Genomic DNA, 27,963 nt, shown 5'->3' with positions numbered 1-27,963 from the left:
ATGTGTGCACACATACACAAAGGTTTAGCTGGTTTTTGGGATGGAGAAATAAGCTTTATGGAGGGGGTTGTTGGTTATTCACAGACAACTGTAAACTGCATAGTGGATAGAGTGTAATAGATAAAATGTGTGTATGTATGAGGTGTTCATATGCACATTCATGTATAGATGTAGCACTCAGACATACTCAATTTATAAATATATAAGCTAAATGTATTTTGCACACCTGTGTATGCATAGAGACATTTTTATACTTTGTTTTCTAAAATATATGATTATATATTATATACACATGTGCATGCTTTATATATACACATAATTTATAACCATATTTATAAATTTAAGGCGAATATATTGCATATAGGCATACATATATCTGCATGCACATGTGTATGCATAACTATAATTATATATTTAGCTTGTATTTAAAGTATTTACAAGTGTATGTTACCCACACATTGTCACTCACACATACTTACCAACACAGGCACAGCAGAAGGAGGCAGAGGACAGACTGGGCTCCTTTTTGTGTTTATAGGTAGCTATAAAAATCGTTTTGTGTGCATGTATAATTAAGAATAATATTATAAATGGTATGTCATACAAGTATATAATTATTATCTATACAAAAGGCTGTTTATATGTGTGTGTATATACATGTATTTTAAATTCCTGGGTATTACACACACACATATGTTCTGTATATACTGTTGTAATTATTGAATATAGGTTTTGTAGATCCACAGGAAGGTGCCCCAGCCCTGGAGCACTGCCCTCCTGTCAGGGCTGGGGTTTTGGGGTCAGGGCACATGCAGGGCTCACAGTGGGGGCAGCTGGAGGCTGCAGACAGAGCTGAAGCAAATAACCTCACATTGGGTCATACATACAGGACACTGGAGGGGACACATGCAGGATGCCTGTGGACACCTTACACTGCCTGGAAGACACATCCCTGGCAGCCAAAAACAATGAAATGATGTGGGTCTAAACCTCTGCTGACATCCCAGATCATTTACTAAATGTCTACAGTATGAGCCTGGAGAGGGAGCTCTTCCCTCAACCTGCTGCACAGCAAAGCAATCCCCAAATGCTCCAGATATTCCAATAACCCATGAGAAAAATACCTTTACTGCAGAGATGAAGCTGCAGCACTGAGGGCTGGACGACACACAGACAAATGCAGAGTGAAAAAAATAGCAAGGAATGTAAAGCTCTGCTTGGGAAACTCTTAGAAAGCAGCAATATCGCACATCCTGGTATAAAGTGTTTATTTGAGACTTCACAATTAACACAAAGTCTTCCTGTCAATGCCTTTTTTTTTTTTTTTCATACAGTCAATAAATTTGTATTAATCCCTCCCCCATGCATGATTGCTGTTTATTAATCTAAGCCTTTTTATTTTCATCATGAAAAAATAAAGTGTTTCCCCACCCTTTCACCTGTTCCCTGTACCAGACTGTGCTGCATTACAGAGGAGATGGAGAATGGCTATGCCTACTGCTGGGGGTGAAGTTACTCCATTATTTATTGATTTATTCTTTTTTTTAACAGAAAGTGTTAAATGAATCAATCACCCAAGAAAAATAAATATATCATAAAGAACCAGAAGCTCTGCAGTATCCCTTTTCTTGCCATCCAGCCCAGTTCAAACACATCCTCTGCCCACGGCAAACCGCTCCGCTCACAGCAACGCCGCCGCCTGCACGTACGGCTGGGAACTTACTCTGGCAAAACCTCTTCCAAAGTACAGCCACAAGCCACAGGAGGTATTTTAGATGCCAAATTTTTATACCTAGGCAAGAGAGATCCACCTGGAAGCCAATCACCTGCATTCCATTAATGGGCTTTTACTCAAGAGCTATTCAACCTTGTGCTTTTCAGGAAGTATCGGCTAAACACGCGTGGGCTCAGCCAGAGCCTGGCCTTGGGGAGAGGGGCAGGCAGTATGAAGGGTGTGCATGTTACTCATGGCAGTGGAAGCAAGTTCTTGTATCAATGTCTCTTGGATGTGCATCTCAAATTATGCTGCTCGGTTCATCTCGCAGTACTTTTGGCACCAGCCTCACAAATCAGTTATTCAATTGCTCCCCCTGCCTTTTGAGATCTTCCTTGGAAGAGGGCAGAGGGCAAGGAGGCTTGCTCAGAACAGAGACGGAATTGGGTAGGCCGTGAAGGACAAGCCCCATGTTTATGCTTTATTGAAAGACTGTGCAAAAGGGAATACTGCATCAGAAACCGCAGACCATGTTTAATCAGTCCCCAGCCGCTGGATTGGAAACCCACTAACAACCGCTCCAATTGGTTCGTTTGGCTACTTTTTGTTGGTTTCTTTCTTTTTTTTTTTTACATAAATAATATAGACCGACAGTATAAACATTTCAGCAACCATTTCTAAAAGACCAGAGGAGCCCTTTTAGGAGCCAAGAAACAACTGCAGGATTCAAATTCCAAAAGTGTCTTTGGAGTCATCGAATCATCAGATTTACACGGCACCCAATGACAACAACATTCAGTCGAGCTCGATAGGACTGCTGTCTTCCTGACCCTCTTCTGTGTCATCATCTTCCCCAGTTCCCATCAGACTGTTTAAAAGATTTCCTAGAATAAAATACAGGACAGGCAAAATTGTTAGTTTTACATTCTCATCTCAAAAACTTTTAACTAGTTCTCCATCCTGTTACAGTACAGACTTCTGTAAAAAAAACAAACCCAAGAGTTTTGAAGTAGAAAAGTCTCACCAAGACATCAGTAATTCCACACTGGTTTCCATTAAGAATATTGATTTGAGAAGCTGTACACTATTAGCTGTACACTGATACTGTTCCTTCTCTAAGAATATACTGGAAAAGCCCAAAGTCACATATTTATGTGTTACATAAATACAGAGGGGGGGGAAAAATCCAACCAAAAGAGGAAAAACACATCTCCAGCAGTGAAACTCTCAAAAAGCAGACACAGTCTGCATCATGCTGTAAAAAAATTGTCTGAAACTCAGAGGCACTGATTTAAAAGTGCCTGAATTGCTGAAAAGCGAATTACGTATGATAAAAACATGATGTTCATGTTTTTCATCAAACTTTGGCTACCAGAGAACTGATGTTTGTAGGTAAAGCTTCAAGTCACTTAACAAAGAAGCTTAGTTCTCAAGGAAAACATTAATTTTATTCACATTTTACTCAAGAGCCAGGAAATGAAGGCTGACTTTCTCTATTCCATTTCAGTCCTTGTAGAAGGGCAGTATTAATTTCATTACTTCCTCTTTGGGCACACTCATGTTGTATCAGCACTGATTAGATCTCTACCAAAGCCCCATACTTGGTTTTAGGAAAATCAGTCACTGAATTCTGAGGAAATTAAGCTTTAACACCAGGAAATTAAGCTTTAACACCAGTAAGATGCTTCTTTACATTAGGAAGCTATACCATAATGTCAGAAATTAACCATAAGAGCCTTTTTAGTGCTTCTCCTCAGTGATGAGAAGTCTACAAGCTCCCCCAAACAACTTTCACATGCAACCCATTCATTTTGTATTCCACAGCAGGGGCTGCTCCTACAGGCTATGAAAAGAATTATAAATTCCTTAGAACAGATTATCTGTTTCCAGCACAGGTGTTTTATCCAGGTCACTGATCAAAGGCTGGAGGTACCTACAGGCAGAGCTTACCTAGCAATCCCCCGTAGGACGAGGTCTGCTTGGGCGGAACTCCGAAGAAAAGCTGTCCTATTCTATCTAGGTACTGTAGGGACACAAGGTGAAATAAAAAGTCAATTCTTTCATTTACAGGTGGAAATACTATGGGCAGAAGTCACCCACACAAGGTAAATCACCAGCTCTTATCTACAAAGCTGGAGACAATCAGCCACCATTTCACTAATTCAGGGAGTTAAATCCTGTTTCTGAGTAACTCACCTCATTATACATGGGGTCTCTTTTCAGCGAAGGTTGATACTGTTCACACAATACTGTAAATACTGTTAGTTTTCCTCTAGAAAGGAAACAACCAAAAATGTCATCTCAGTTAACAACTGAAAAGGAAACCAAGAATGACATGACAGAAATCAGACTGTACCCATCAACTGCCAACAACAGAAACCAGATGAAGTTTAGCAGTGGTTGCACAAAGGGTGGACCCTTCTCTATCGAAGGATGTTTCTGTGTGTATGTTGTAAAAACAACTGATGCGCTGGTCTTATTTTTTAAGCAGAGAAATCTGAAAAAGGAAAGAGAATGGGGCAAGTTAAAAACAAAGGACAGAGAAATAGTTTCACCACAGAAAAAGGAAAGCCAAAATCTATTTCACTTGTGCATAGAGGCCATCTCAGGCTTGAACTGATGGCAAAACACAACTGGTAGAGATGGAGGTCTTTGGGGTTGGCCTGGCCATCAGCTGAAGAAGGGGAAAATCACTACTAGAATACACTGTGGAATAGGCAGGTTGGAAGGGAAAACAGACATTAAATATTAATAAAATGAGTTTAACGAGGATCTAAGCAGATTGTACAGTATGGTTACTAGAAGAGAGCATCAATTTTTAAAATATGGAAAGATTGGTTACTCTGTAATTCACATTAACATGATATTCCATCTACTGGTCCAGGATTTATTATGCTGAGTTAAAACTGAATTAAAGACCATTAATTAAACACATCTCCTTTTAGTATGTATCTGTCAGGATTTGTTGACTCTGCCATTCTATTCCACCTCAACATAATATGGCATCAGAATCACTAATAGCTTGACACACATGCCTTAAAGCCTTAAAATAAAGCTGCACTTCAAGCTCCCAAGCCATTTGTCCCCAACAGATCAATTCCCCAAACAGATCAAATTCTTGTTCAGGTCCAGTTAATTTAACTGGCAATCTCTGCAAGTCCCATTGGCCTAACAGACCTTTATCTGGGACAAATGCTGACAGCAAGCACTAGGAAGGCTGCCACAAGCCATTTCACTTTTGATGGCAGGCTGGCCTCTAATTCTGCACCCTCACATGTGCAAGGGCTTGGGGCTGTTTTGCCTCACTGCTAGCAAGGAAGTGCAATTATTTTCATTAGAGAATAAACTACCATGTAAGAGGATTTAACACAGTGTTTTACATACAGGCCAGTAAAGGATGCGGTAGAAGTGCCGTATAAACTCTGAAAAACTAATCTTTTAACTTCTCCACAGAATTTCTTCCCATAAAATTGAGTCCTGCACACACTGGATTTCCATAAAGGATTTGCTATTGCTCAAAATCACAGCAATCTATAGCAACCAGCTATGGAAAGCAGGACAAATCTGACATGACAGCTCACTGCTGCCAAAAGAGAGACAAACTTGCTCTCACCTCCTCCCTCTCCCCCAACACCTACTCTCTCCCTGACTCCCTGCCACACAGTCCTGTCTCCACCTCCTCCTCAGACTCCTCCATGAGCTGCTTTCCCTGCCTGAAGAAGCCATCAGCTGATTAAACACAGTAAAACTGGCTTTGTCAACCTTCATTCTACATGAGCTCTGCAAAAACACACAATAGCTTGCATTCCCACCTCCTACAACATAAATGCCTAAAATGAGAGCCAGCAGCAACTCTGTCAAGGCAAGAGCCATCAAACTGCTGCTCACAGACCAGGCTGACCATGACACATTGCCTCTTAGGACCTGAGTGAGAGCAAGTTCTGCGCTAAATACAGGGCCTGCTTGAGTCAAGTATTTGTAAGAACATAGAGATAAGCCCTAACTAGACATAAAGTGGTGTTAATAGAGCTAATTACTGTGCTTTCAGGGTTAAACAGATTACATTCATTATTTAGGCAATTAACATAATTTCAGGTTTGACCTTAATACGCTATTTTACTTTTTTTCTCCCCAGTCTGACGAATTTAACACCTGAGTTTACAGACAGTTTTCTCCTGTTGTTGTGCTGGCCAGTTTCACAGTTTCTTGTGCAAAGGCTGTGTGGTTAAATTAGATTGGTCCCACACATAATGTCATCTCAGCAAAATGCTTCAAAAGAAGTTTAACACCTACTGTAGTACTGCCTGAGCTACAAACATGTCCACCTCACTGCGGTATCCGCGGGACGAGGAGTATTCCACCAGCATATTTGCACAGCCCTCACCATCTGTCGAGTGCAAGAAGTGATACCGAGATTCACTATAGTTTTGCTCTAGAAAAAGAAAAAGGAAAAGGCTTTTAAGAAATCAGTTCAGTGTACCTCAACATAAAAACAAATTTATTAAGCTTGTACTTTGTTAGCGGGCAAAAGAACAAGAGTTATGAGTGTGGTATATAAACAAGACAATTGGTAAAAGGTCTGTAAGTTACAGACAATTTATAGAGGGAGATAATAATAAATTTTACCCTAAGTACATTTGAACAACTGATATTAAATGCAGTTTACTCAATTACAGCTACTGCTGGCTTCAACTTTGGTCATATAATTTCGTCTAAGTGAATGCTGACACCTGATGTGCTATCACCAGTGTTTAGGACAGGAATCAAGAAACTCCATTATTAGCCCATGTGCACCATGAAGTCAAATAGCACATTCAGCATTCTTCTTTCATTTCCCATTTTTAGCTTAGCACACTCTTGCTACCAAAACTAAAATCACTTCCATATGCTGAATAGAACAGCAATTATACAGGAAAAATGGTGTAAGAAAAGGCAATAACTTGTTAGAACCTGAAGCAAGGGACTGTGCAAAATCACTGCAATGACAAAACTGGATAGCTGCTGATCTTTTGAATTTCAAAGCTTTCTCTTAAAAGTCTTGACCTTTTGTGGTGAAACTCAAAAGGCTACAGACTAAGAAAATGTAGGCATCTTGCTCTTCAAGAAACGGGGAGCAGACCGCTACAAAATGAGGACTTTTACTTTCAGAATGTAACTGTTTCTTATCCTAATTGTAGCAGCCTCTAACTTGAATGCTGTGAGAAAATTCCTCCCTTTGTGGCTGGCAGCAGCCATCAGGCTAACAGAAATCCCAGGAGAGCAGCTAAGGAATTGGCTATGGCACACAGAGAGGCTGCAACATTGAGGATTATTGGGTCAGAGTTGTTACATGAAACCACTGTCATCACTTGGGCACTACTGAAAAATGTAAAATAAACAATCATCTTGCAGTTATCCATGAGAAACCACAGAAAAAATGGCATGTATTCAACTGTTCTCAGTCACCTTTGTTATGTTTTGAACACAAGACTGTAAATACTGGCTATCATCCACAAGTAAAATAACTACTAATAGCATTTTGTGTTTCTCTTACATCGCATCACAAGGGATAAAATGGCTCATAAATCAAAGGCAACAGCACTCATTTTGAAATAACCCTGCTAACCAACTTCTTAAAAAGTACTTAATTACAGTCCAAAGACTGTTTTGGATGCCAGGTGATGTATTTCAATCTTTGTCATGTTTGTGCAGGATTTAAAAACAAAAAACCTGGCCAACAGAACATCTTTTCTCCCTGGCAATTTTCCTCCTAATGACACAATTAAACTATGTCTGAAGGACCAACCTGCCTTTTACAGAGAGCCTTACAGCACTTGTGTTATGGATTTTGCACTAATATAGAGCTAAAGACCCTTTTTTTTCCTGTAGCATTAAGAAGACAATAATGCAAAAATCAGATAATAGCAGAATTCAATCAATCATTTCCATCTCAGCTTCCTTAGATTATTCCCAAAGCAGATCTCTCATAACACCTTGCTTTCAACATTTTCAAAGGCAAACACAGAAAAGCCAGTTGATTTTTCTTACCTTTCCACAAGGTAATAGCTAGTAACTGGTGTAGTTTTGGATGTCCAAGTTTTCCTGATCCCCCACTGGACCATTTTAGTGCTCTGGATACGAAAGCCACTCTTTCGGGAGAATTTGGATCCATTAAACTAAACAATTTAGCCAAGTTTTCTAGAAGCAATAAAATTGAAAAATATTTATTAGCATTAAGAAAAGTAAGATGATCTGTTGCTTCTAATGCATGTCTAAGATCCATCTTTAGGACAGGCAGCATGCCCACAAAGTCATGAGGAACCCTTCATTGTCTAATGAAGCTTCCCCCTGTCCATTCCTATGGGGAAGGTAGCCCTTAGCCATGTTGGGAATGTGTCCAAAAAGGATTGCAGTTTTCAAGACATTAACAAGTCACTGTGAAGGGAAAGCACAACAAATGCCACCAAACCCAGAGCAGAGATCACCTCACCTAAAAGATCTTCTGCTACTTTTGCATCCGACTTCTCCAGAGACTCCAGAACCAGCATGGACAGGTCAGCAGCACTGTTTTGCTACAAAACAGACACATACTGGCAGTGATGAATGTATCAGGGCATAAAAAGAAACATCAACCAAAATTTTGGCAGCAGTAGGTTTGCTTTTATCAACATCTACAGCTAGGGCATAGTATCAAGTCTCAGTGTTCCTGATAAAAAAATTACAGCAATTTGATGGCATCAAAGAGAAGCCTCCAGGAAAGCAGAACACAGGCATTGTTTGGATGCTCACAAACACTACTGCTGCATGTTCCAGCTTGGCATAATCCTTCTTTGTGGAGAAAGGCTCAACAAAGAGATAAAACAAAAGATTGTAAAGCAATTACCCCAAACATTTACCACTGAGAATTTACCATTTGTCTCCCAAAATCTTGGGAGTAACAACCCCCTGCCCCCAAGCCATACACACAAAACCAGTGACTTACCTGATTATGACTGAAGAACAGTAAAGCCCCTGAATACATTAGTTCTCTTGCTTCTGCATGTTTTCCTTGTGACATATACCTGAAAAAAATAGCAATACCATGATAAAAATTACCACTAGGTTAGTTATGTATACTTAAAGTTATTTAAAGGATTTAAATAACTTTATTATTTATTATAAAGTTATTTAAAGGATTAAAAGATTGCTAAAATTTAAGATAAAGACAAGGGATTTGTTTTTAAATCAGGTTAGTTTCAATGATGATGTAGCTTGAACTGCAAGCTGCAATTAGTTTTCAGCTCCAGACCTGGTGGAATAAAAGAAAGAATATAAGAAAGAAAATGGAAAAAGCTACAAATATGTTTGGGGCTGGAAAAAGAAAAGGGAATGAACCCCAGACTTCAACTGAGCAAAAGATGCCAAGGTACTGAGCTCTACCAAAGCCGTCCCAGTCAAACAATTTTTGGAATACCTCCTGGAGAGCTCACTGAACCTTCCACTGATCTGAGTTTCTCTGACCCCTCTGCCAGGGGATGTCAGCCTGTCCTAATCCTCTGTTGAACCACAGGAGCTCGTCTCTCACGGGTTCGACAGTGAGATAAGCACAGCCAGCAAGATTCACCATGAAACAAAATATCATTCTTCAAAACACACCTTCCACCTTTCTCACTTACGACTTAACAAAGAAATAAGGAATTAAAGAATTTGCTCCCAGTGGTTACCCCAGGATCTCCTTCCACAGAGCTGTGATTGCAGCCTCCTGCACATCATCCTGTCAGTAACTACAGCTCTTGGAGAGCCACAGCTCTAGCTTATGAACACAGCATTTCCCATAAAGCAGTTTAGGTGTGGTAGAGTTTCCAAATTCCATTTCTCTGAACTGCTACTCAAAAAGTCAGTGTTCTCAGTAGCTGATTTGCTCATATCAGCAGAGATAAGTGGCAGCTCTACCCCTAGCACCTGCAGTTCGGTTTGGTCTCTGTGACACACCTGGGCTGTGCCTCTGTCACCCCTTTCTGTTCCTGGGGCTCAGGGCAGCCCCCAGGCTGTTCCAAAGCCCAGGAGTGCCTGTGGGTAACAGAGGGATTGGTGGTTCTGGGGGTGAAGCAGTCAGGGGGTGGTGGGACAGCAGGACAGTGTGGCCATGGAGGGTCACACCAAACAAAGGAACAACCAGAGCATCCCAAACCTCTTGTGCTGTGCCCCAGATTCCTGTCACATGTGTGTCCCCGGGGGACAGGCCCTACTGGTAACATCACACAGACAACAAACATGGGAGACACTCCTCCCATCCTCTCATAAACTCTGAGAAACCCCAAGGTCTTTTATCCAAAACAGAACTGAAATAATGGAAGGCAAGACAGCAGTGCTTTGAAACAATCCTCAACAACTTGAATTTGCAATCACCATGGTAAATGTGAATCAAATGAATCTGTAGCTCCAACATTTTTATAGTTGGGCTCCCATCCAGGTTTGCTTCTAGGAGTTGCACTCAGCATGGATCCACTTCCACAAATTCTACGTCCAGTAGATTCACAATGCTATAAGGAAGCTCATAATCTAAGAATTATTACAGAAGATACTAAAAGATGCTGAAAACAATTTTACTATATAAAATACATCTTAAAGAGCTGGGGATTTTCAAAGAACTGTTATCAGAAAAGTTTCTTAATAAAAATAAATTGATGACATTACTCTAAATGGAATTTAAATCCTGGAACACATAACTTATAGCAGAAAAAATGACCTAGAAGTATCAGGGAAATAGAAATGGATGTAACAAGGATATTACACTTTGAAGAGTGACTCAGTTACCAAATTATGAAGAGAGAAGAGTTCAGTCCAGCCAGCCTGGGGAGTAACAAACACCACCAGCTCAGGTGTGTCAGCTCAGGGTAGCTCAGGGTTTGGCAGGAACAGCAGTTTTCCACCTGCTCCGTGGATCTTGGAGGGATAATAAGTCTGCAGGAGGCAGGCTTATGGTAATCTTTCCTCCTCCACTTCCCCTCCTCCACTCTAAAATACATCTCAGTGCATGAAACTGAGTCAGGATTTCAAGTTTACCCTCTGACAGATGAGACAAATGTTTCATAGGACAGTGTGTTTAAAAGGAATAAGCACAAGCTATCCCAATCACAGTTCCAGAGCTCAGGTCATCCCAATCTGCATTAATGTGTCTGAAAAGATGCTGATTTTTATCACATTTTACAGAGGATTGACAAGACTACCCAGCCATGTAAATGTCACCTTTTCACTTAACTGAACACATCCTTTCACTTGTATTTAAAATAGAAATGGCAGGATCTTTGATTCCAAATTAATTCAGGGAGCCTTGAGTATGTGAGTTAATACATCCAAAAGACTGGAGAAGTGACCTCCTGAGCTAAGACTTCTCACACCACTGCAGACACCACATCACATAATCCCTACTATAAAATAGGCCAGGCTTTGTCTTAAATTTAGATTTATTCTCAAATACAATTTAAGTCTTAAGGCCTGGATGGTGTCTTGCTGATCCCATCAGAGGGGTTATGGAAGAACAAACTGATTTACTGTGATGGTGCAGGGCAGGGCAGGCTGTCTGATGTACACTGGGAACACAAGTAGGATTATGCACCAAGGACTTTCTTCCCCACTTTCTGCCATGACTGCTGTTTCTCTGTGCTTACCCATAGGCCTGTTCTCATCCTAACACAAATGAGGTCTGAGGATAGGAGACACAAGACACAGGACAGAGAGGGTGGTGTCCAGCTTTGAACCTCTCACTTCAAGAAAACCCTGAGATGCTGGAACATGTACAGAGAAGAGCAGTGGAGCTGGTGAAGAGTCCAGAGCATGAGTCTGATGAGGAGCAGCTGAGGGAGCTGGAGGACTCAGCTTGGACAAAAGGAGACTCAGGAAGGACCCTTCTCTCTACAACATCTGAAAGGAGGTTGGAGCCATGTGCTCTTCCAGGCAGCAGATGACAGGATGACAGGAAATGGCTTTAACAGGAGGTTCAGGTCTGACATTGGGAGAAATTTCTTCACAGAAGGGGTGGTGAAGCATTGGAACTGGGCCCAGCGGCCCAGGGAGGTGGTGGAGTCATGTTCCCTAGAAGGGTTCAAGAAACAACCAGATGTGACACTTAGTGCCACTGTCCATTTGACAGGTGATGAAAGCCAAAAGTCTGACCTGCTGCCATCAGAGTTCTTTTCCAACCTAATTGGTTCTGTGAAGCCATATTTCCATCCTGTCCTCTCCCAGCAGAACCACAAGTAAATAAAGCTGGGACCAACTGAAGAATCCCCTACAACAAACACCTTCTGTGCTCCTGCAAGCAAGGGATGAGAGAAAGGGTGACCCCTGCAAGTTGCAGTGGACATGAAAAACTAAGCCTAAAAATGCTTTGCAATAAAAACAATTTCCTAATGACAAAAGAGACAGTAGTAACACTTCTGAACAAATGCCCAGGCCTACTCTACTTAGTCACTGTCACGTACACAAATACTACACCAAGTGGAATTTATTCCAAAAAAGCTCCTCCGTGCAGGCGATCCTGGCCAATCTGAGAGCTGTCCCTTTCGGACCCTGCACCAGGGTGACCGTGCCGTGCAACAAAGTAGCCCCATGTCCCGGCTGGGCAACAATCAACCTTCAAACCCCGAATCCGTCACTGCGCGGCACCTGACATTTACAGCGAGCTGGCAGAGCAGCGCCTGTGCGGGGCTCAGCTCCAGGACGGCCCCGGGACACGGCCCGAGCGCCACGGGAGACAACCCGAGTTCATCTCGCTGTTCGGGGGGGCTTCACTCTGCCTCCAGAGAACGTGGGGCCACCGAGAGGCCTTGGGGGACGGGGGACCGAAACTCCGCTCTGCCCGTGACCTCTGGGCACCGTGACGCAACACCCCCCGCGCGTCACCGGACATTGGCCGGGCCGGCGGGGCACGGACCGGGCCGGGCCCGGGGCTGGCCTCCAAAGGCCGGCGAGTACCGGCTCCACCGCTCGCCCGAGGCGCTGACTGAGCCGGCGGGGCCGGGGAAGGTGACGCGGCCGAGCCGGGCCAAACCCGGGGCCGCCGCTCCTCGGCCCGGGCCGGGCCCCGCTTGGGCCGGCGCCGCGAGCCCGCCCCACCCCGCCCCCCTGCGGACCAATCAGAGAGCGGGATGCGGAGATGGACAGACGCGACGGCCAATGGGAAGCGGCCGTGGGCGCGGCGGGCGGCAGCGGGGGAGAGTGCGTGGGAAGGCTCTGGAAGGCCGGGCGGGGGAGGGGCGGCGCGGCGGGCCCGGCGCGGCCCTACCTGAAGAAAAGCGTCCGGTACATCTGGTGCGCCTCGTAGTAGTCGCCCTTCTCGACGCTGGCGCGCAGCTTGCCCTCCACGCGCTGCACGCCGCCGCGGTTCCTGCCGCCGCCGCCTTTCGCGGCTTCCTGCTCCGCCGCCATGATCGCCGCCGCCATCAGCGCGGAGGACGGGGAGGGGAGGCGGGGGCCGGGCGCATGCGCACGCAGCCCCGGCGCCCCGCTGCCCGGCTTCCGCCCGTTCGGACGGCGGCCCGCGAGGCTCAGCCCGCGCGGCTGCGCGCGGCTCCCCAGCGGTAACGGCAGCGAGAGGAACCCCCGGGATTCGAGCGGGGCACGACCGGCCCTGGAGCGCACAACAGAGCAGGAAACTGCAGAGTAATGTTAAAAAGTAACACAAATCAAGGAATGATTGATGGAACGCCGGTAATCACACTGGGTAAGGAATGCTCTGGCTCAGGGATCTAGGCAAGGCTCAGAAAGAGGAGTTAAACCAAGCCCTCCCCGCCCGTCACACAAAGTCAGCCAGCAAGGAAGCACTTTTTTCCCAAATAAAAAAAAGCTGCCCTTTTTTCCCAAATCTCCAGCTCTGATCTTTATCTACCAGCCACACGCTGCTTCTGGACCTGCCCTTCTTCAAAGCTTTGTGACCCTGCTCTTTGTAAAAACCTAAGCGAAATCCACCCCCCGGCCCCAGCTCAGGCCAATGTTGAAATCACAATGTTTCCTCACTTATTTAAGCAGCTGGTTAAAAAAAAAAATGCAGAAAAGAGGCTTTATTTCTTGTTTCAAGTATTACATGCACCTTCAAAAATTAAAACTCTTTATTTAAACATCTCAATAGCATCTTGTCAGTTTGGAGGCAGCAAAGAATAACAGACATTTTGAAAAGCATTTACAAAAATACATTGCACAAAGTCCTATCTTGCTTTTTTAAAAATAAGTTAGTGTTATTCAAAATATTCCCCCCCCCAGCTACCTAATTTCAATTTATACAGGATAATTCTAATTTTAAATATGTAACCTATAATATGAAAACACCTGTACAGTGTCATCTACTCCTCTGCGTAGGCCATAGGTTCTGTCTCTAGGACGAGTGAAAAACAGTTCTTCACATGGAGACTTTTTGTATTTCAAACATTCGAGGACTGTTGTGCAACATACATAACTCAATTCAGAAAACCAGTCAGCAGGTCCATGTGGTAACAGTTCTGTGTAACTACAAAATGCACTAGAACAGCAAAATAAAAATTCTGCATACAAGTGAATTTCAGGAATCTTTTCTGAAAAGGATCTTCAAAACAGCAAGGCTAAGGGGGGGAATAAGCAGTTTCATCTTGTTCTACGTGGAAATGTTGTTTCCAAGAGCAACTCTACTCATCTGGTACCCGACTAAGGCTGGTGGGGAGGATCAGGAATGCCCGTGTTTGCACACAGCAGCGCTGAGCTCGAGTCCCTCTTGTAAATGTGACGCAGCAAGAATTACTTCAGGCTTGTTCTCCACACACTGAATTCTCACAGTACATTTATGGAATATAACAATCAATCAGTCTAAGGAAATCTTGTCCCAAATCTTTTGCCAAACTAAGGTAGTTCAACTGCTGTACAGCAGTGTTCACTGAGCAATTCAGCAGGCTTATCAGCTCTGAGCCAGTCAGTCAGTACATCAAGGTCGATTTGGGATTGACACTAAAAAAAGAACAAACTGGCCAAGTTGCCATGGTAAAAACCCTTAAAATAACTTTAGTTACTTAAAGTTATCCCTGACTTTTAGAGCAAGTTGCAGCCACAAATTACAGTAAAGCATTCTCAGTCGCTGGTGTTTAAACTGGTTTTGGTTGTGTTAGCTTTCCCTGACAGTAGTATTTATTATATTCAACATGTAGCAAAGAAGCCCTTTTGGAGCCACCAAAAAGGTCAAAACCAACTGTCAACTGAAAGACACCTTTAGCCACAGTCAGAGTTCAAAATGTACCACAGTTTTTGGCTTATGGTGCCAAGCTAGCAGTTAAGTCCTGGATAAAAAAGAACAGATTCCTAGTTGCAGAAAGTGTGGTTTATTCTTTAAAAAAAACCTATACATTCATTTGTAATAAAATATGTATCACCTGTTTGCCAACTGGGCTTTATGAACCAGAGCTGTTTGCATGCATTATTTCTCTCAGCATGGACACAGAAATATGAAGCAAACTGGCAATTACAAGCTGAGCCTTAGAGCAAATAAAAATTGGGGTTTATACATTTCTGCTGACAGTCTTCTGCCTTTATCAGAGGATCAATAGTTCTGCAGTGTGCATCTTGCATCCTCGTCCTTTACAGATTCCAGTGTTGTAGGCTTCCCAGTATATACAGATTAGGAACAAAATGTACAAAGCAGCCACCCCCAGCTGTAGTGTGGATTACTCGGCAGGTTTCCCGTGCACTCTGAACCGATAAAGGCAGGTGTACTCTGCATGGCCCCAGTTAGAGAAAATCCTCAGCTCCACTATTTGGAATGCATCTTCATTTTTCTCCTGGAGAAGGAAAAAGCAAACAGACAAACCAGTGTCAGAGCTCTGTCATCAACAGCTGCAGCTTTCTTAGTTATTAATGACTATTGGTACTTGCAGGAACCCAAGTTATACCTTGCAAATTTTTTGTTCCTTTGAACAGAACCTTCCTTGCCTTATAATTATTTGTGAGTCTGAAGCAGCAATAGACTCTTGCCATGTTTAGCAACTTCCCACTATTTGTATCCACATAGCAACAAACCTTCCTCCCTTCTCTTCTATTTAGGCCATAGGTTTTGAGGCAGAGGTAGGTACTTTTTACCTCAGCTCCTAGAGTGCCCAGGTGAGAATAAGGCCTTTTCCCTTCACTGTTCGTTGCACACAAGTGTAGAAAATAAAAATAACTTTCTCCTAACACTTTAAATCTTATAATCTAGACTTACCATCACTGGAAACATTTGCAGTGGTTCTCCATCTTGATCATAGACATACTCTCCTAGAAGCTTGCCTTCTTCTTGATATTCATCATCCAGACCCTATAACAACAGGATAAAGATTTTTGCTTCAATCAAATTTCCAATCAAACCCAAACTAGAAGCATGCCTACACACACAGTATCAACTGACAGCACTTGAAGGTCTATCAAGCCAGGATCAGAATGTTTCCCATGTAATTTAAAGTTCAAGCACAGCTCTGTATTCCAGTTTCCTGCCTTGTAAATAGTTGTGCTGTTTATATGCTTTCATGGTCAAACCCTTTAATTTCCATGGCTAAACCCATATCAGAGTGTACAATATAAACTGCTCAGGACAAATGAGAGAACATCAAGGCCAAAGTCAAGATTTAGATGCTTGCAGGTGACTGTTGAAGCATTTAGAAAATCCTGACAAAGTTCTCAAATATGATAACCACTCTGATACACCCTGTGGTCTGTTCTGTTCTGAAATCCTGCCTACACAACTGCGGTGCTGGGTAAAATGGATTAAAAAATACTTTAAGGCACATCACAGATAAGATGCAGAGACAAAATGGGAGGGATAGTGGGTGGAGAGAGGAAGAATGGGAAGGAGGATGAAACAAAGTGTATGAAAGAACTAGATCAAATGAAAAACCATTATCTCCCTCCAAAAGTGTAAACTACTGCATAAAGCAAGAATAAAGAATAACTTGCCCAAAATTAGTTGCAATGCTTCTTATTCATAATCTCAAAGCTCATAAATAAAAAAAAATTCTAAGAGCAATGAGTGAAACAATTTATCATTTTCTTTCTCTTAGCTGTCCTCCCTCAAGTTACTATTTTCCAAGGTATGGAACACAAATATTCTTTCTGTATTCAAACAAACATCAACTTAAATTCAGAGACAGACTTACATATACTGAAAAATTCCTAGGAGCACTGGTGATATTTCCTGTTGGTGAAAGAGTTTTTGGTATGTGTTCCAATGTAAAGGCAGTTGGATAGATCTTCATGGAAAGTCTCACCACAAGATAGCCCTGTGATCCTTTGAAAGCCCAGCAGTTTCCTGGATACATGTCCGGCTGCACAGTAGGAAGATGGAGAGAACAAGATGGGACACAACATAAAACAATGTTAGTGTTTTCTAATTTATTTTTATTGTAATAAAGAGTTGTAATGAATTCTGAGTTCTTAGGGACAGTGCTAAACAGTAAGGAGCAGAAATAATCTCCTTGGTGGACCTTTTCAGAAAGACACCACACCCACCCAAGCTACCAGTGTTTTGAAGACCTACCTTGAGATTAGTTCTCAACAGGAACCCTCCCAGCCCTCACACTTTGCACAAGTCCAATGCACCACCCAAGCTTCCCTTGAGTCTCAAGTTTACTAGAGTAGGACTTAAGCTGTGTTCAGGGACTGCCAGAAGAATCCCACTCTTGGGAACTTAGCTCAAAGTACCTGTGCCCCCAATGTATTACAGAGATACACCCAAAGAGCCATCCAAAACACTCAAAACAAAATAAAATTGCTGCATTTGTTTACTTGCCCTTTAATTACCTGAATCACCACTCTGGGAGACTGGGAGAAGTACCACAGAGGAATTCCAAAGAGGCTAATTAATGCTGTCTTGGTCTCATAGGTTTCAGAACAGCGAGTACTCAGAACGCTGCCACCTCAAAAAAGATAGGTCAGGTTAGCAGAAATAAAAGTCTTCAAGAAGGAATGAGTAATTAAGACAGAGACTCATATAAAGCTTAATGAATACCAGATTAAAGATATTGTTAAGATTTAATAATTTTCTGCAGATACAATGCTTCTATCACCTACAATGTTATTTTAAGATCAAGTTAAAGGTTTTTCATTTCTTTCTTATCCAGTTGTAGACATGTTGGGAATTCTATTCTATTCCTGTCCATGCACACCTAGACTGATGTACAGGCCTGTAAACACCATCACAGATTGCAGTGATCTGATCATCAGGCAGCACACAGTAATGCTCTAAATTTTGCTCTTCATTTTAATATTTCTCGTAAACACTACTAAAAGCATGAATAGTAAAAAATTGTGTTTCTTCTACTATTTACCTCCAGATTCCAAGGCAAAATCCACCATCCCAGTCTTGTCTTGAGAGTAGAGTTTCAGTGCGTTATTTACAATAATCTGTGCTTGCTAGAGGTGTACATGTGCAAGAGAATGGAAGGAAAATATTTTAATAAGATCAAGTGATAAAATAATTGCTATTTACATATCTGTGAAGTTGGAAGCATCTTTTTGATGGGCTGCACCTCATCACAAGTCTTTGAAAGCCTCTGTCAAGACAGGGGCCACTTTTAATGCATGGTTGTTCAAAATACAAGTTCATACTGCATCTTGACTGCTGGTTTTTTTTAACTCAGCATTCCTTCTTCCCAAGACCCTGAGCTGAATTTCTTTGGTATATTTGTTTCTTGGGAATTCAATTTTCAAGACAGCACACTTTGAAAAAATGCAAATATTCACAACAGGCAACAATCAATGCTGCTGCAAGAATACACTCAATTTTCTGCAGTTCTCCTCATTTCAACTGATGCTTCTCACATCCCCTAAAAGCATTAACATTTATGTTGGCAGTCATGCTCCACAAAATGCCCATGAACAAACTCTTTCCAGTTTTAGTTGAACTTTTGAGATTTTAAACTCACCGCTTCTGTGATTCCAGAAATCCCTGCATTAGTCACAGCATTTGTAACTACCTCAGATGTTACTTTTTGGTTTGTTACAGACATATGGAGTGTAATATTCTTGAGGATCTGCAACTCAAGATCCCGCAGCAAAGTCTGTAGATCACTTTTGCTAACAAAATTGGAGGTAAGCCACTGGAGAAGTGAATCAGGGAAGTCTTCTTGTTGATCACCAAAAAGCATTAGCTTGACAGATTCTTTGACCTGGGCATCTACCTAGTATAAGCCATTAATAATGATAATTATTAGTTTTTATAAATACCTATAAAAATATACAACAGGCACATAGCTAGACCATTATCACTAGTCATTATTTAAGTAAAAGTTGATAATCCCATATCAATATTTATTGTTCTTTGGTTGACTACGTTCCATTCAGAATTTTTAAAAGGCTTCAAAAGAACTTAGGCAGGATTTTTTAGAAATAATGTTCAGATAACAAACCTAACTTGCTTTTACACAAGTTTCTTTTCCATATTTCCATGGGTTAGCAAAATACATCAACAAAGTACTGTACAGAGAACTGCCACTACATCATAACTTACAAGCAAACCCCTGCAATTATAGAAAACAGGCAATAAACTCCTCTCTAGTAAAATGTTATGCACTAATGGAAAAATTCACAGTAACCCTACATAAAACACTGTCACTCTTTAAGGTTAATACTACCCCCAGGTAACTGATTTCAGTGCATTTCAAGATAGTGAACAAAACCAAGTAATATCAAATTTTACTGGGACAGTTAGAGAAGCTGCAGAACCTACTTTTTCATGAATGACATCCATTTTCTCACAACTCGTCTTCACACCTTCCCCAGATAACAGCTCCGATTTCATATAAGCCAGATCTAGTTCTAGCTTTTTAATTTTTGACATAAGGAGACTGTATTGATCATCATCTCTGACAAAAACAAGGAGTCAATCATTAGGAAAGTAGTTGGAATCATTCCATCAAATTCCAAAGGTGTGAGAATATACTTGTATAATAAAAAGTGCTCTCCTAGTTAATTGCTCATCACAACACACACAGTGAACTCACAGTTGTAACATATTGTTACTTAAGGCATACTTAGAACTAATATATTCAAAGCAAAGTATTTTGAAGTTATGGAAAAATCCAGCAGTGATGACTTCAGATTATCATCAGGCTGACAAGTCAGTTAATAGATTTTGGGGAATTTAAGGGCTTCTGGCAAACCAGACAAACTTTGTGTGAGTCTGCCACTGGTTTGAGTGAGCCTCAGGCTACCTCACTCAAACCAGAGTAACTCCAGTGGCAGTGCTGAGTTACAAATAGCAGCTCATATATGACCAATATAGATCAGTGTCCAGTGAATGCTATGGAAAAAGGTCTCAACCATCATTCTAAAGTCGTTTCACATTTAATTCTAATTTAAATGGAAATTCAGAAAATAAGCCAAAAAACAAGAGACAAAAATTAGAATTTATATAGTTCAAGAATTTAAATAAAAACCCATCAGTTTTAATAAATGCCCATCAAAAGCAGTTACTGTATATTTCACTAAGTGATCTGAAGGAAAACAAATGCATGTATAGGAGGATGAGAAGTCCCTCATTCTCCTCCATTATATAGTTTTTTCTAATGAAACTGTAGTTGTAGGGTTGCCCCCACATTGGAGGAGGATCCTGTGCTGATGTTCAGCATCACAGCTGAAATCCAGTACAAGACAGAAGTGTTTCTGCTGACAATAGAACCTCTCAGGGTCAGTTAACTGACAAGATAAGGATCACTGTCAGGTGGCATCAGGAGTGAAAATGCAAAATACATTTGAAAAGTGCTTATACCTCACTGATTTTGATTTGGCTAGGTTGAACTCCTGCTGGATGTCCTAAAAAATACAAAAGTTAAGTTTTAACATACACAAAGAAACTCAAGTAACAGAAAAAGGATAAAGAAAGTTATATGAAAATAAATTTTAGCACCATCTGTATGGGACTGTGCTCACAATTATGTTTGTGCCTCTTTATATTAAAGTTTCATTCCAAATAGAACCTGTCTCAGTGGTCAAGGGAATAATTTTTAAACTTTGGAATGAAACCCTCTCCAAGAAAGGGGACCAAAAGCACAAACAAGTTTTGAGACTTAGGGAACTGTAATAGCCAGAGTAAAGGAAACTGCTGTTTGGAACAGCAAATAAAAAAACTCAGTATGTTTTATCAAGAGGTTACAATTAGAACAAGTCAGCAAAGCTCACTGTCAATACCTTGGATTCAGCTGCGAGTTTTCTAAGAAGGTCTTCCAGTGTCTGGATGCGCAACTCATGTTCTTTATGTAAAGCCAGGAAGTCAGTCTTAAAAGAGGGAAGAAAAAGGGGGTGTATTTTCTTTTGGAGTACAAATACCATAATTGATATTTTCTGCCCAGTGTACTTTTCTTTCCATTCTGTGAATGTTTAAGTGATTTATCCTGCAGGTAGTGTGAGAAATTACAGAATCTGTAATAAATACAGAAGTCTGATTTAGCTGTAGTAGGGATTACATACAGGGAAGTTTATCACTAAATCCCCGCTTTGTCACTAGTCCTTCCTATAGTCTTCTTTATCTGTATGGAAACAGGATAAATCAAACAGCTTTTTAGCAATGTTGGAATCTACTTTAGGCCACTTCTCTGGAATTAATCCTTTGTCAGCAATAACAAAGGAGGAACAAATGCCCACAACTTCTCCCTGGCCTGTATTACCCCTATCGGTTATTTCTAGATCAGAAAAATAATCCTCCAGTCAAATTGCACACAATCCACATTAGTAAAACACAACACTGCTATCAGTATCAGGAAACATCAATAACTGTCTTACCTTTTCCTCCAATTTCATATCTTTAAGATACTGACTCATCACATTTTTTATTAAATTCAATGTTTCACTTCTGTCACTCATTGTGGCAACCTGATCTTGAAGATTCTGGAGCAGGCTCATCACTTTGTTATACTCTTTGTTTCGGTCATGGCATCTGTCGGACACGAAGGCCATTTGTTTTTCCAGCTCACTTATGCGACCAAAGTCAAAGATATTTATGGTATCCTAAAGTATAAAGATGATGTCTTAATACATAAAAATCAACTTATTTACATTATACTTGTTCAGAAAATAGTTATTGCAAAATATTGAAGACATGGGAGTTAAGAGGACTTAAAATATACACAAGTTCTTCCCTAGACTGTCTTCCCTTACCTTTGGAGGTTGCACAGAATGAAAAGAATCATCTTGTGGTTCAGGAACATGAACAGAATCATCTGTTCTCTGTATTCTGTCAATTTTTGTCCAGTTTAATGGAGGTAATAATGAAATGAAGCTATTAAGCCCCCAGAACCACAAACCTAAAACAGAAACAAAAAGCAACATGTGTTCAAAAGAATTCTCCCTTCCAGCTGCTGATATCTACAAATGGTCTTTTTAAGGACTCAGCTATCATCAGTTTGCAAGGCAAGTGCCACACAATGGACAATGCTCCAGTCTAAACAAAAATCACCACATGTCAGCTTTAAAATTTTTCAATCAAGCACTCAAGAATATTAGGGAACACCCATCCTACCACTCACACCATTGTGAGGAAGGCAACTTGCACTTACAATATCATGGTACAAACCTAGACTCATACAACTGCTTCCCTGGACCTTGGTAACATTTGCTGATTAAGACAGGCAACATTTTCTGAAGGCAAATGTAAATGATGTTTTTTCTCCATGGAAAATATGTTGCATTAAACACTTACTACATACCACATTGCACAAGAGCTAATGAAAGTTGGAGGAAACTTAGGCTTTCATGGAAATAAAATAGCATTTCACAAGATTGAACTTATTTTTGCAATATCTTTGTGGGAAGCAGCAGCGTTGTCTACACAGGGTAAATTCTTTTCTTTTTCACCCTTGTACAGAGGACTCTGAATCCCCACTCCAAGTTTCCAAGAAGCTTCATCTTCTCCACAAAATAGTGCAATTTTTTAAGACTCACAAAGACACGAAACTGCTTTTCAGAAATGGCCCAGCACTTCTGGTAAATACTTCAGTTTGTTTCACTTCAAAGTTGACAGCTGGCCTGGAACACTGTCTACTAACCACTCTAAAGTAGTATCCTAAGCAAATAAAACATGCTCTGGAGCAAAGGAAAGACTTTGGATCAGTTGGTAAAATCTTAATCACACTTCTATGGGGACTGACAAAGCCATCAGTACCCAGCCTACTCTTTCATTGCTACTCCTACAAAAAGGAGGTAAAGAAAAATGGACTTTAGTGCATTTGCTTCCTCGGCCACTCTTTCTAAAGAGCTCTATGCAATTAAATCAAGGATATTGCTTTCATGACAAGGGGAAAGCTTGTTGACTTGTCACTACTCTGGGAGCTTGAATTACTACCCTGTTCACAAACAAACTTGATCTTTTTAGTTCTTCATCTTCTTCAAAAATCAACTCAAAAGGCTATTTTGGAACCGCTGGAGTACACACACTGATTTGCATCATAAGTAAACACTGACATACCTAGTAGAAACAGGAGTGGGATAAGAAACAGTAACCATCTGTAGTTCTTTGGAAAGCATCTAGAGAGAGAGAGGAAAGTTTACAAGAAAGAACGTATTTACAATTAATAGTTTTATATTATAACTGGGTAAATAACTTGCTCACAAAACAATTATTTCAAAGGATACACACCTTCTTACAAGAAACACCTTGAGCAAAGACATCAGAGTAACAAGTTGATACCACCCAGTTCTAAGCAACCTGAACATGCCAGAAGCTGCCCTCCCTAGAAGACAAAAGGTGGGAGTGTGAAATGTAATTATTGCAGCACATGTTCAAAGAAACCAAGCAGGACATGCAGCTGTGGCCAACAATGCTTTGCAGAGTGGAGAAATGCATGGATAAGGCAATGCATGCAGCTTATTGACATCTAGATATCACAAATACGACAGCACTGTAACATCAGCTATTCAACAAAGTCAACAGCCATGCAAAGAGATGAAGTGCTCGTTTGTTATGACAACGCTACCTTGCTGGAAATTCAGTATTAATGTCTGAACACAAGTTATCACACACTGGAGGCCTCAGTATGCTCCAGGAAACACAGATTAGCAGCAGCAGTTTTTGGTAAGAGGAATAAAAATATAATAAGTGACTGCCAAACCAAACACACCCTATTATTCTGGACACCCCATATTCAGGGCTATTTACACACTCATTCCCTCATGAAACAGTCTGGTTAGTCTCCTGTAATGCCTGTGAACAGAAACACAGCCTCTCATTAAGCTTATTTTGGTCAATAAAGCAGCACATGCGTTTCAGGACAAAAGCTAGAGCACAAGCACAGCTGAATTAGGGTAAGCCCCTGCTGTCCCCTCGTTTGCTGAAGAGAACAGGCAATGCACACACACACACAGATGAGAATAGTAACCTGGAGAAAGAATGGCCAGCCAAAGTAGAGACAACACCTTCTCCGACACAAACCATCCCGTGGCTCCCACTGTTCGCAACACGTGAAGCATAAAGTAACCTGGATTATAACAAATTAACTCCATGTGGTAACAGACACAAAGGAGCTGAAGGTTCTCTTCAGTACATGCAGTAAAACAGACCCCCTTGCCCTCTACATGTTCTGCAGAATTTTAAACTGTACCTTTATGTAAACTCAAACTCGGTTCTTCACTACTTTAAAGCAAAGCAAGCACTAATAAACACGTAGTCAAGTAAAACCAAGACAGCTTAGAAACTGAATTCTCATGGACCGAGATAAACAGACTGAACACCACCTGTGCAGTTAGAATATCACTTTTCCAAAATCAAAGTTTACATTTTGTAATGTTTATCTAACAATGCCATGCAAAGTGTAGCAGAGACTAGGAAGAATACTACCACAAAAACAAGCTTTAAGCACATCATTACTTTAAAAGCATCTTGTTTGTTCAGAATTATACACAAAGTTCATTATCTGGGTTACTCTCACAGAAGCGAGAACAATTAAAAATTTAAAATTCCAGTGATGTCTAAGAAATATTGATAAATAATAGAAAGTATTCCCACCTAAAGGTTACAAGCAGTAAATTTTCATTAAACTGAGTGTTCCCAAGGATGTTCAGCAGGATAGTTTTGTATCTCTTAAAGAGAACAAAACTACCACCACCAACTCCCCATTCCAAAAAACTGTAATAAAATGCTGTAACTTAAAGCCTGCTGAGGCCAACAATTACTATGTCCAAGACTAGGACCAATCTTTCTACAGAACAAACTACACCATATATGTTTAGAAAGTAATCCTACATTTTTAGATTAGCAGATATGTCTGGGTTAATCTGAGGGATTATAGATATACCAACCCAATTTTTGTAAATCATTTTCCTTTGCTGAATAAAGAGCACTCAACAGATCCTTGATGCCTCTGTCATTCAAGCTAGGGAACGCTCATCTCACAGGGTAGATTCTATCCCTATATAAGATTCCTGTAAAAATTGACTATCACTAGAACAAAAATAAAATGTTAAAACCCCTTTATTCAAATAATCTGCATACCAGTATCTCATACCTTGCTTTCATGTAAAGTCAGCTTTTCAAGCAAGCAAAGTACAGATCTCCCCAAAATGCAATAAATTAACAATCTGACTTGTTCCTTCTAACATATGAGGTGCCTATTACCCTGCACCTTGTTTTCACTAATAGATAAGCAGCCTGCCAAGCTCATACAAAAGCCAAAATCAGAACAAGAATTCAGACAGAAGAGGTGTTAAGGAAGTTAGTTGTCTAGACACTTTACATTTTTGCCCTACTTTGATAGATAAAGCAAGGAGAAAATACCCCAAACACAAAACGTGTGATTAAAATTGTGAGTTTGCAATGCAAAATAAAAGCAAACAAAAATGTCCAAGTCAACCTGCAGAAGAAAAGGTGTGCCAAATGGTCCTTGCTACCCTTTTAGCCCATGAGGACTGCATGTGGTCTGTGGTGTATATTTCAAGATGTTTCTTCCCTTTACAGTCATCACCTGTTGATTGTGGTAACAGTTGATTAATGGGATAAAGCCAGGATCAAGTCAAGACTGTTACAAGATAACTTGTTCAAGTTCTCACATCATCAGTTATCAGCCCAAAAGCTGCTATGCAAACTTCAGGGGAAGGAAGCTTGCTGGAGGAAATACTACAGTACACCAGGGGATCACCATCCCCCCCACATTTAAGTTACAAACCAAATATTTACTTTGTAACTTCTACATTGTTGGGGGGGGGGGGGCTGTCTGATACTACTATTACAGCAACAACCTGGTGTAGAGCCCAGGACTGAGACTACACCCATCACTGTACTTACATATTGATTCCTCATTCACACCAAGATGACGATCTTCTCTGTAGAACTCCTTTACATTCATGCTTCCACAGTAGTCTGAGTGAGCTGCAACACATCCAAAAATCACACATGGATTCTAATTCTCCAGTTCAAAACCTTTCTCATTTATACAGATTTTAGCTTGTTTCACTATTAAAGTCAGACTACTCAAAAGGAAAACTAAAAACTGATTGAGGAAGAAGCCTGCTCTGTGTAATCTTGTTCTTCTTTAAATATATCAGGGGGCCTCTTAGTTAAAATCCTTCTGCTTCTTTTCAGATAGAAAAGTTTGTAGAAAAAAAAAACCAACAAACAACCCAACCAACCCTTATCAAGTAAGTCCCTGTTCTCAACATTCCATCAAATGGGTCAGCCATTCATTACATGTTTGTGTTGATTTTAACAATCTTGTTACAAGAAGGAGAAGAAAGCATGAGCAATTATAAGGCTCTGAGCAGAGAGGAAGAGGAGAGCAAAGTTCTACTCACATGCAAAAATCAGTTACCTTCTGCCTATGGCAATTTAACTTCAGTTGTAGATCAGGTATTATAGAAGAGAAAGCACCAAAGAAGAAATGAATGTTTTCAGGGAAAACAAGATGTGGTTTAAAAGTAGTGCAGAGTGATGAGAGCAGTTTGAGTTTTGCAAGACAGATCTAAACAAGCTTTAAGTGTGCAGCAGGTTTAAGGGTGGCAAGAGACCTAAAGAGATTGAAAAATTAGAATTTGACCCTATTAACAGAGTTTTTAAAAATCAACTTAACTTTCCCAGTTCAAAAATTACTCTCTACCACTTCTAGTAAAATCAACATGTGGATCTCATATAAAGGAATCTTGATACTTTCAAAGCAGAGGAAAGGTATGAAAAGTGCAGCAGAAGTGAGGTAAGAGTAAAAACTGAGATAGGAGCCAGCCAAAAGACTATAGAAGAAGAATACCATAGCATCAAAGATGAAGTCCATAAGAAAAAAAACCAAATACACACACTCTGTCTTTGCTTGCAGACCAAGGAAGACAACTGAAAAGGTACCTTTATATTCATAACCCAGCTTCAGCAAAACCATTTGAAATAGATGCACTAACAGTGATGCAAAAGATGCTGCAGTATTTTTGACCAATCGTAGAATCTTACTCATGTAGAAATATGTTCCTCCTAGTGAAAAAAAACAATGTGAATACAAATTATTCATCCATAAAAATATGTAATTCTGTTCTCTGGTCACCATTAGCTTGTGTAGGAGTGAGGACAAAGCAGAGAAAGCTTTTGTTTAGCCAAGAGTATGAAACTTCAGAAAGCGTGGTTTGAAAAGTCTGTATGTATTAGATATTGCATCAAAGCTTTTGTAAGAACTACACACCCTGGGTAATGACTTCAAGGTAAAATGTGTAACTTCAGCAAGAACAGCTTGGCTTAGTGAGAATCTAGAACTCTAAAGAGAAATGAATTCCCTGCTTATGAAACTCAGGATTCCTCACTGATGTGGACTGCTGATCCTGATTTTGGGGTCACAGTTCCAAAGACACTACAGTGTTTTTCTGGATTTGAAGGAGTGAGGACTGCTCACCATCTTCCCTGCTGTTACATCAGAGGAAGTTCCTACAGTGGTCTGCCTGAAGTGCTAGAGACACACCCTTCTGCAGTGCCACAGGAACAAAGACAAAATCTACCACTGCCACTGTCCTAGACTCAGCCACATCCCAAAAATCTGCCATGACAGCGTGGGCCCTTCCCCACCCACACACCCCCAGAGTTTGACTCAAACCTCTAGATTCAAGTTAAAAATAATGTACAAAGATGAGGAAAATTCTCTTGCGTGAATACAAACTCAAGAGAACAGAAAGAGTTTTCATGCAGTGCCACTTTAAGCAGTTGACTATTCAAGTCAAAAGAATTCCACCCTGTGCTACACACTAACTAAAAGGAAATACTTAAGTATTTGAAGTCACATCATATAGCTTAAACAAACTAATTTCCTTCTACTGAAAACAAACTTCATTCCAGACTAACAAACCTA

General features: G+C 40.8%; 2 protein-coding genes across 12 annotated transcripts in view; both read right to left on the bottom strand.

Annotated features, from left to right (window-relative positions):
• Nucleotides 1-1,251: 1,251 nt before the first annotated feature.
• On the bottom strand, nucleotides 1,252-13,175 carry GET4 (guided entry of tail-anchored proteins factor 4). 3 transcript variants are annotated; one of them, XM_015643028.1, is made up of 9 exons: nucleotides 12,960-13,175; nucleotides 8,676-8,754; nucleotides 8,184-8,265; nucleotides 7,742-7,891; nucleotides 6,008-6,146; nucleotides 4,071-4,211; nucleotides 3,911-3,986; nucleotides 3,665-3,737; nucleotides 1,252-2,598 (listed from the first exon to the last, which is right to left on the bottom strand). In XM_015643028.1, the coding sequence occupies exons 1-9, from the start codon at nucleotides 13,115-13,117 to the stop codon at nucleotides 2,510-2,512; spliced, it is 987 nt and encodes a 328-aa protein (XP_015498514.1). In that variant the 5' UTR covers nucleotides 13,118-13,175; the 3' UTR covers nucleotides 1,252-2,509. The 3 variants fall into 3 exon arrangements, with proteins under 3 accessions (XP_015498514.1, XP_033373743.1, XP_015498513.1); XM_033517852.1 differs by lacking the exon at nucleotides 12,960-13,175 and adding an exon at nucleotides 12,157-12,299; XM_015643027.3 differs by lacking the exon at nucleotides 12,960-13,175 and adding an exon at nucleotides 10,490-11,305.
• A 544-nt stretch (nucleotides 13,176-13,719) lies between these two features.
• SUN1 (Sad1 and UNC84 domain containing 1) overlaps nucleotides 13,720-27,963 on the bottom strand; it is a 33,577-nt gene continuing 19,333 nt past the window's right edge. For 4 of the 9 annotated variants that reach the window (XM_015642928.2, XM_033517851.1, XM_015642929.3 and 1 more), the window contains 17 exons: nucleotides 26,979-27,101; nucleotides 25,932-26,015; nucleotides 25,501-25,611; nucleotides 24,031-24,129; nucleotides 23,292-23,385; nucleotides 23,121-23,179; nucleotides 21,815-21,960; nucleotides 21,440-21,664; nucleotides 20,849-20,935; nucleotides 20,430-20,473; nucleotides 19,389-19,524; nucleotides 18,586-18,840; nucleotides 17,989-18,073; nucleotides 17,462-17,577; nucleotides 16,819-16,986; nucleotides 15,891-15,983; nucleotides 13,720-15,471 (listed from right to left, as the gene is read on the bottom strand). In XM_015642928.2, coding sequence (XP_015498414.1) covers nucleotides 15,358-15,471; nucleotides 15,891-15,983; nucleotides 16,819-16,986; nucleotides 17,462-17,577; nucleotides 17,989-18,073; nucleotides 18,586-18,840; nucleotides 19,389-19,524; nucleotides 20,430-20,473; nucleotides 20,849-20,935; nucleotides 21,440-21,664; nucleotides 21,815-21,960; nucleotides 23,121-23,179; nucleotides 23,292-23,385; nucleotides 24,031-24,129; nucleotides 25,501-25,611; nucleotides 25,932-26,015; nucleotides 26,979-27,101 — 2,039 coding nt within the window. In that variant the 3' untranslated portion in view covers nucleotides 13,720-15,357. Of the gene's footprint in view, nucleotides 15,472-15,890; nucleotides 15,984-16,818; nucleotides 16,987-17,461; nucleotides 17,578-17,988; nucleotides 18,074-18,585; nucleotides 18,841-19,388; nucleotides 19,525-20,429; nucleotides 20,474-20,848; nucleotides 20,936-21,439; nucleotides 21,665-21,814; nucleotides 21,961-23,120; nucleotides 23,180-23,291; nucleotides 23,386-24,030; nucleotides 24,130-25,500; nucleotides 25,612-25,931; nucleotides 26,016-26,978; nucleotides 27,102-27,963 lie in introns of those variants that run through there. The other 5 variants (XM_015642933.2, XM_015642934.2, XM_015642935.2 and 2 more) reach the window with 5 other exon arrangements.

Source organism: Parus major, chromosome 14 (genome assembly GCF_001522545.3).
Source record: "Parus major isolate Abel chromosome 14, Parus_major1.1, whole genome shotgun sequence".
Lineage (NCBI taxonomy): Eukaryota > Metazoa > Chordata > Aves > Passeriformes > Paridae > Parus > Parus major.
The sequence above is the reverse complement of the archived record's forward strand: the minus strand, read 5'-3'. Positions and strand labels throughout refer to the sequence as shown.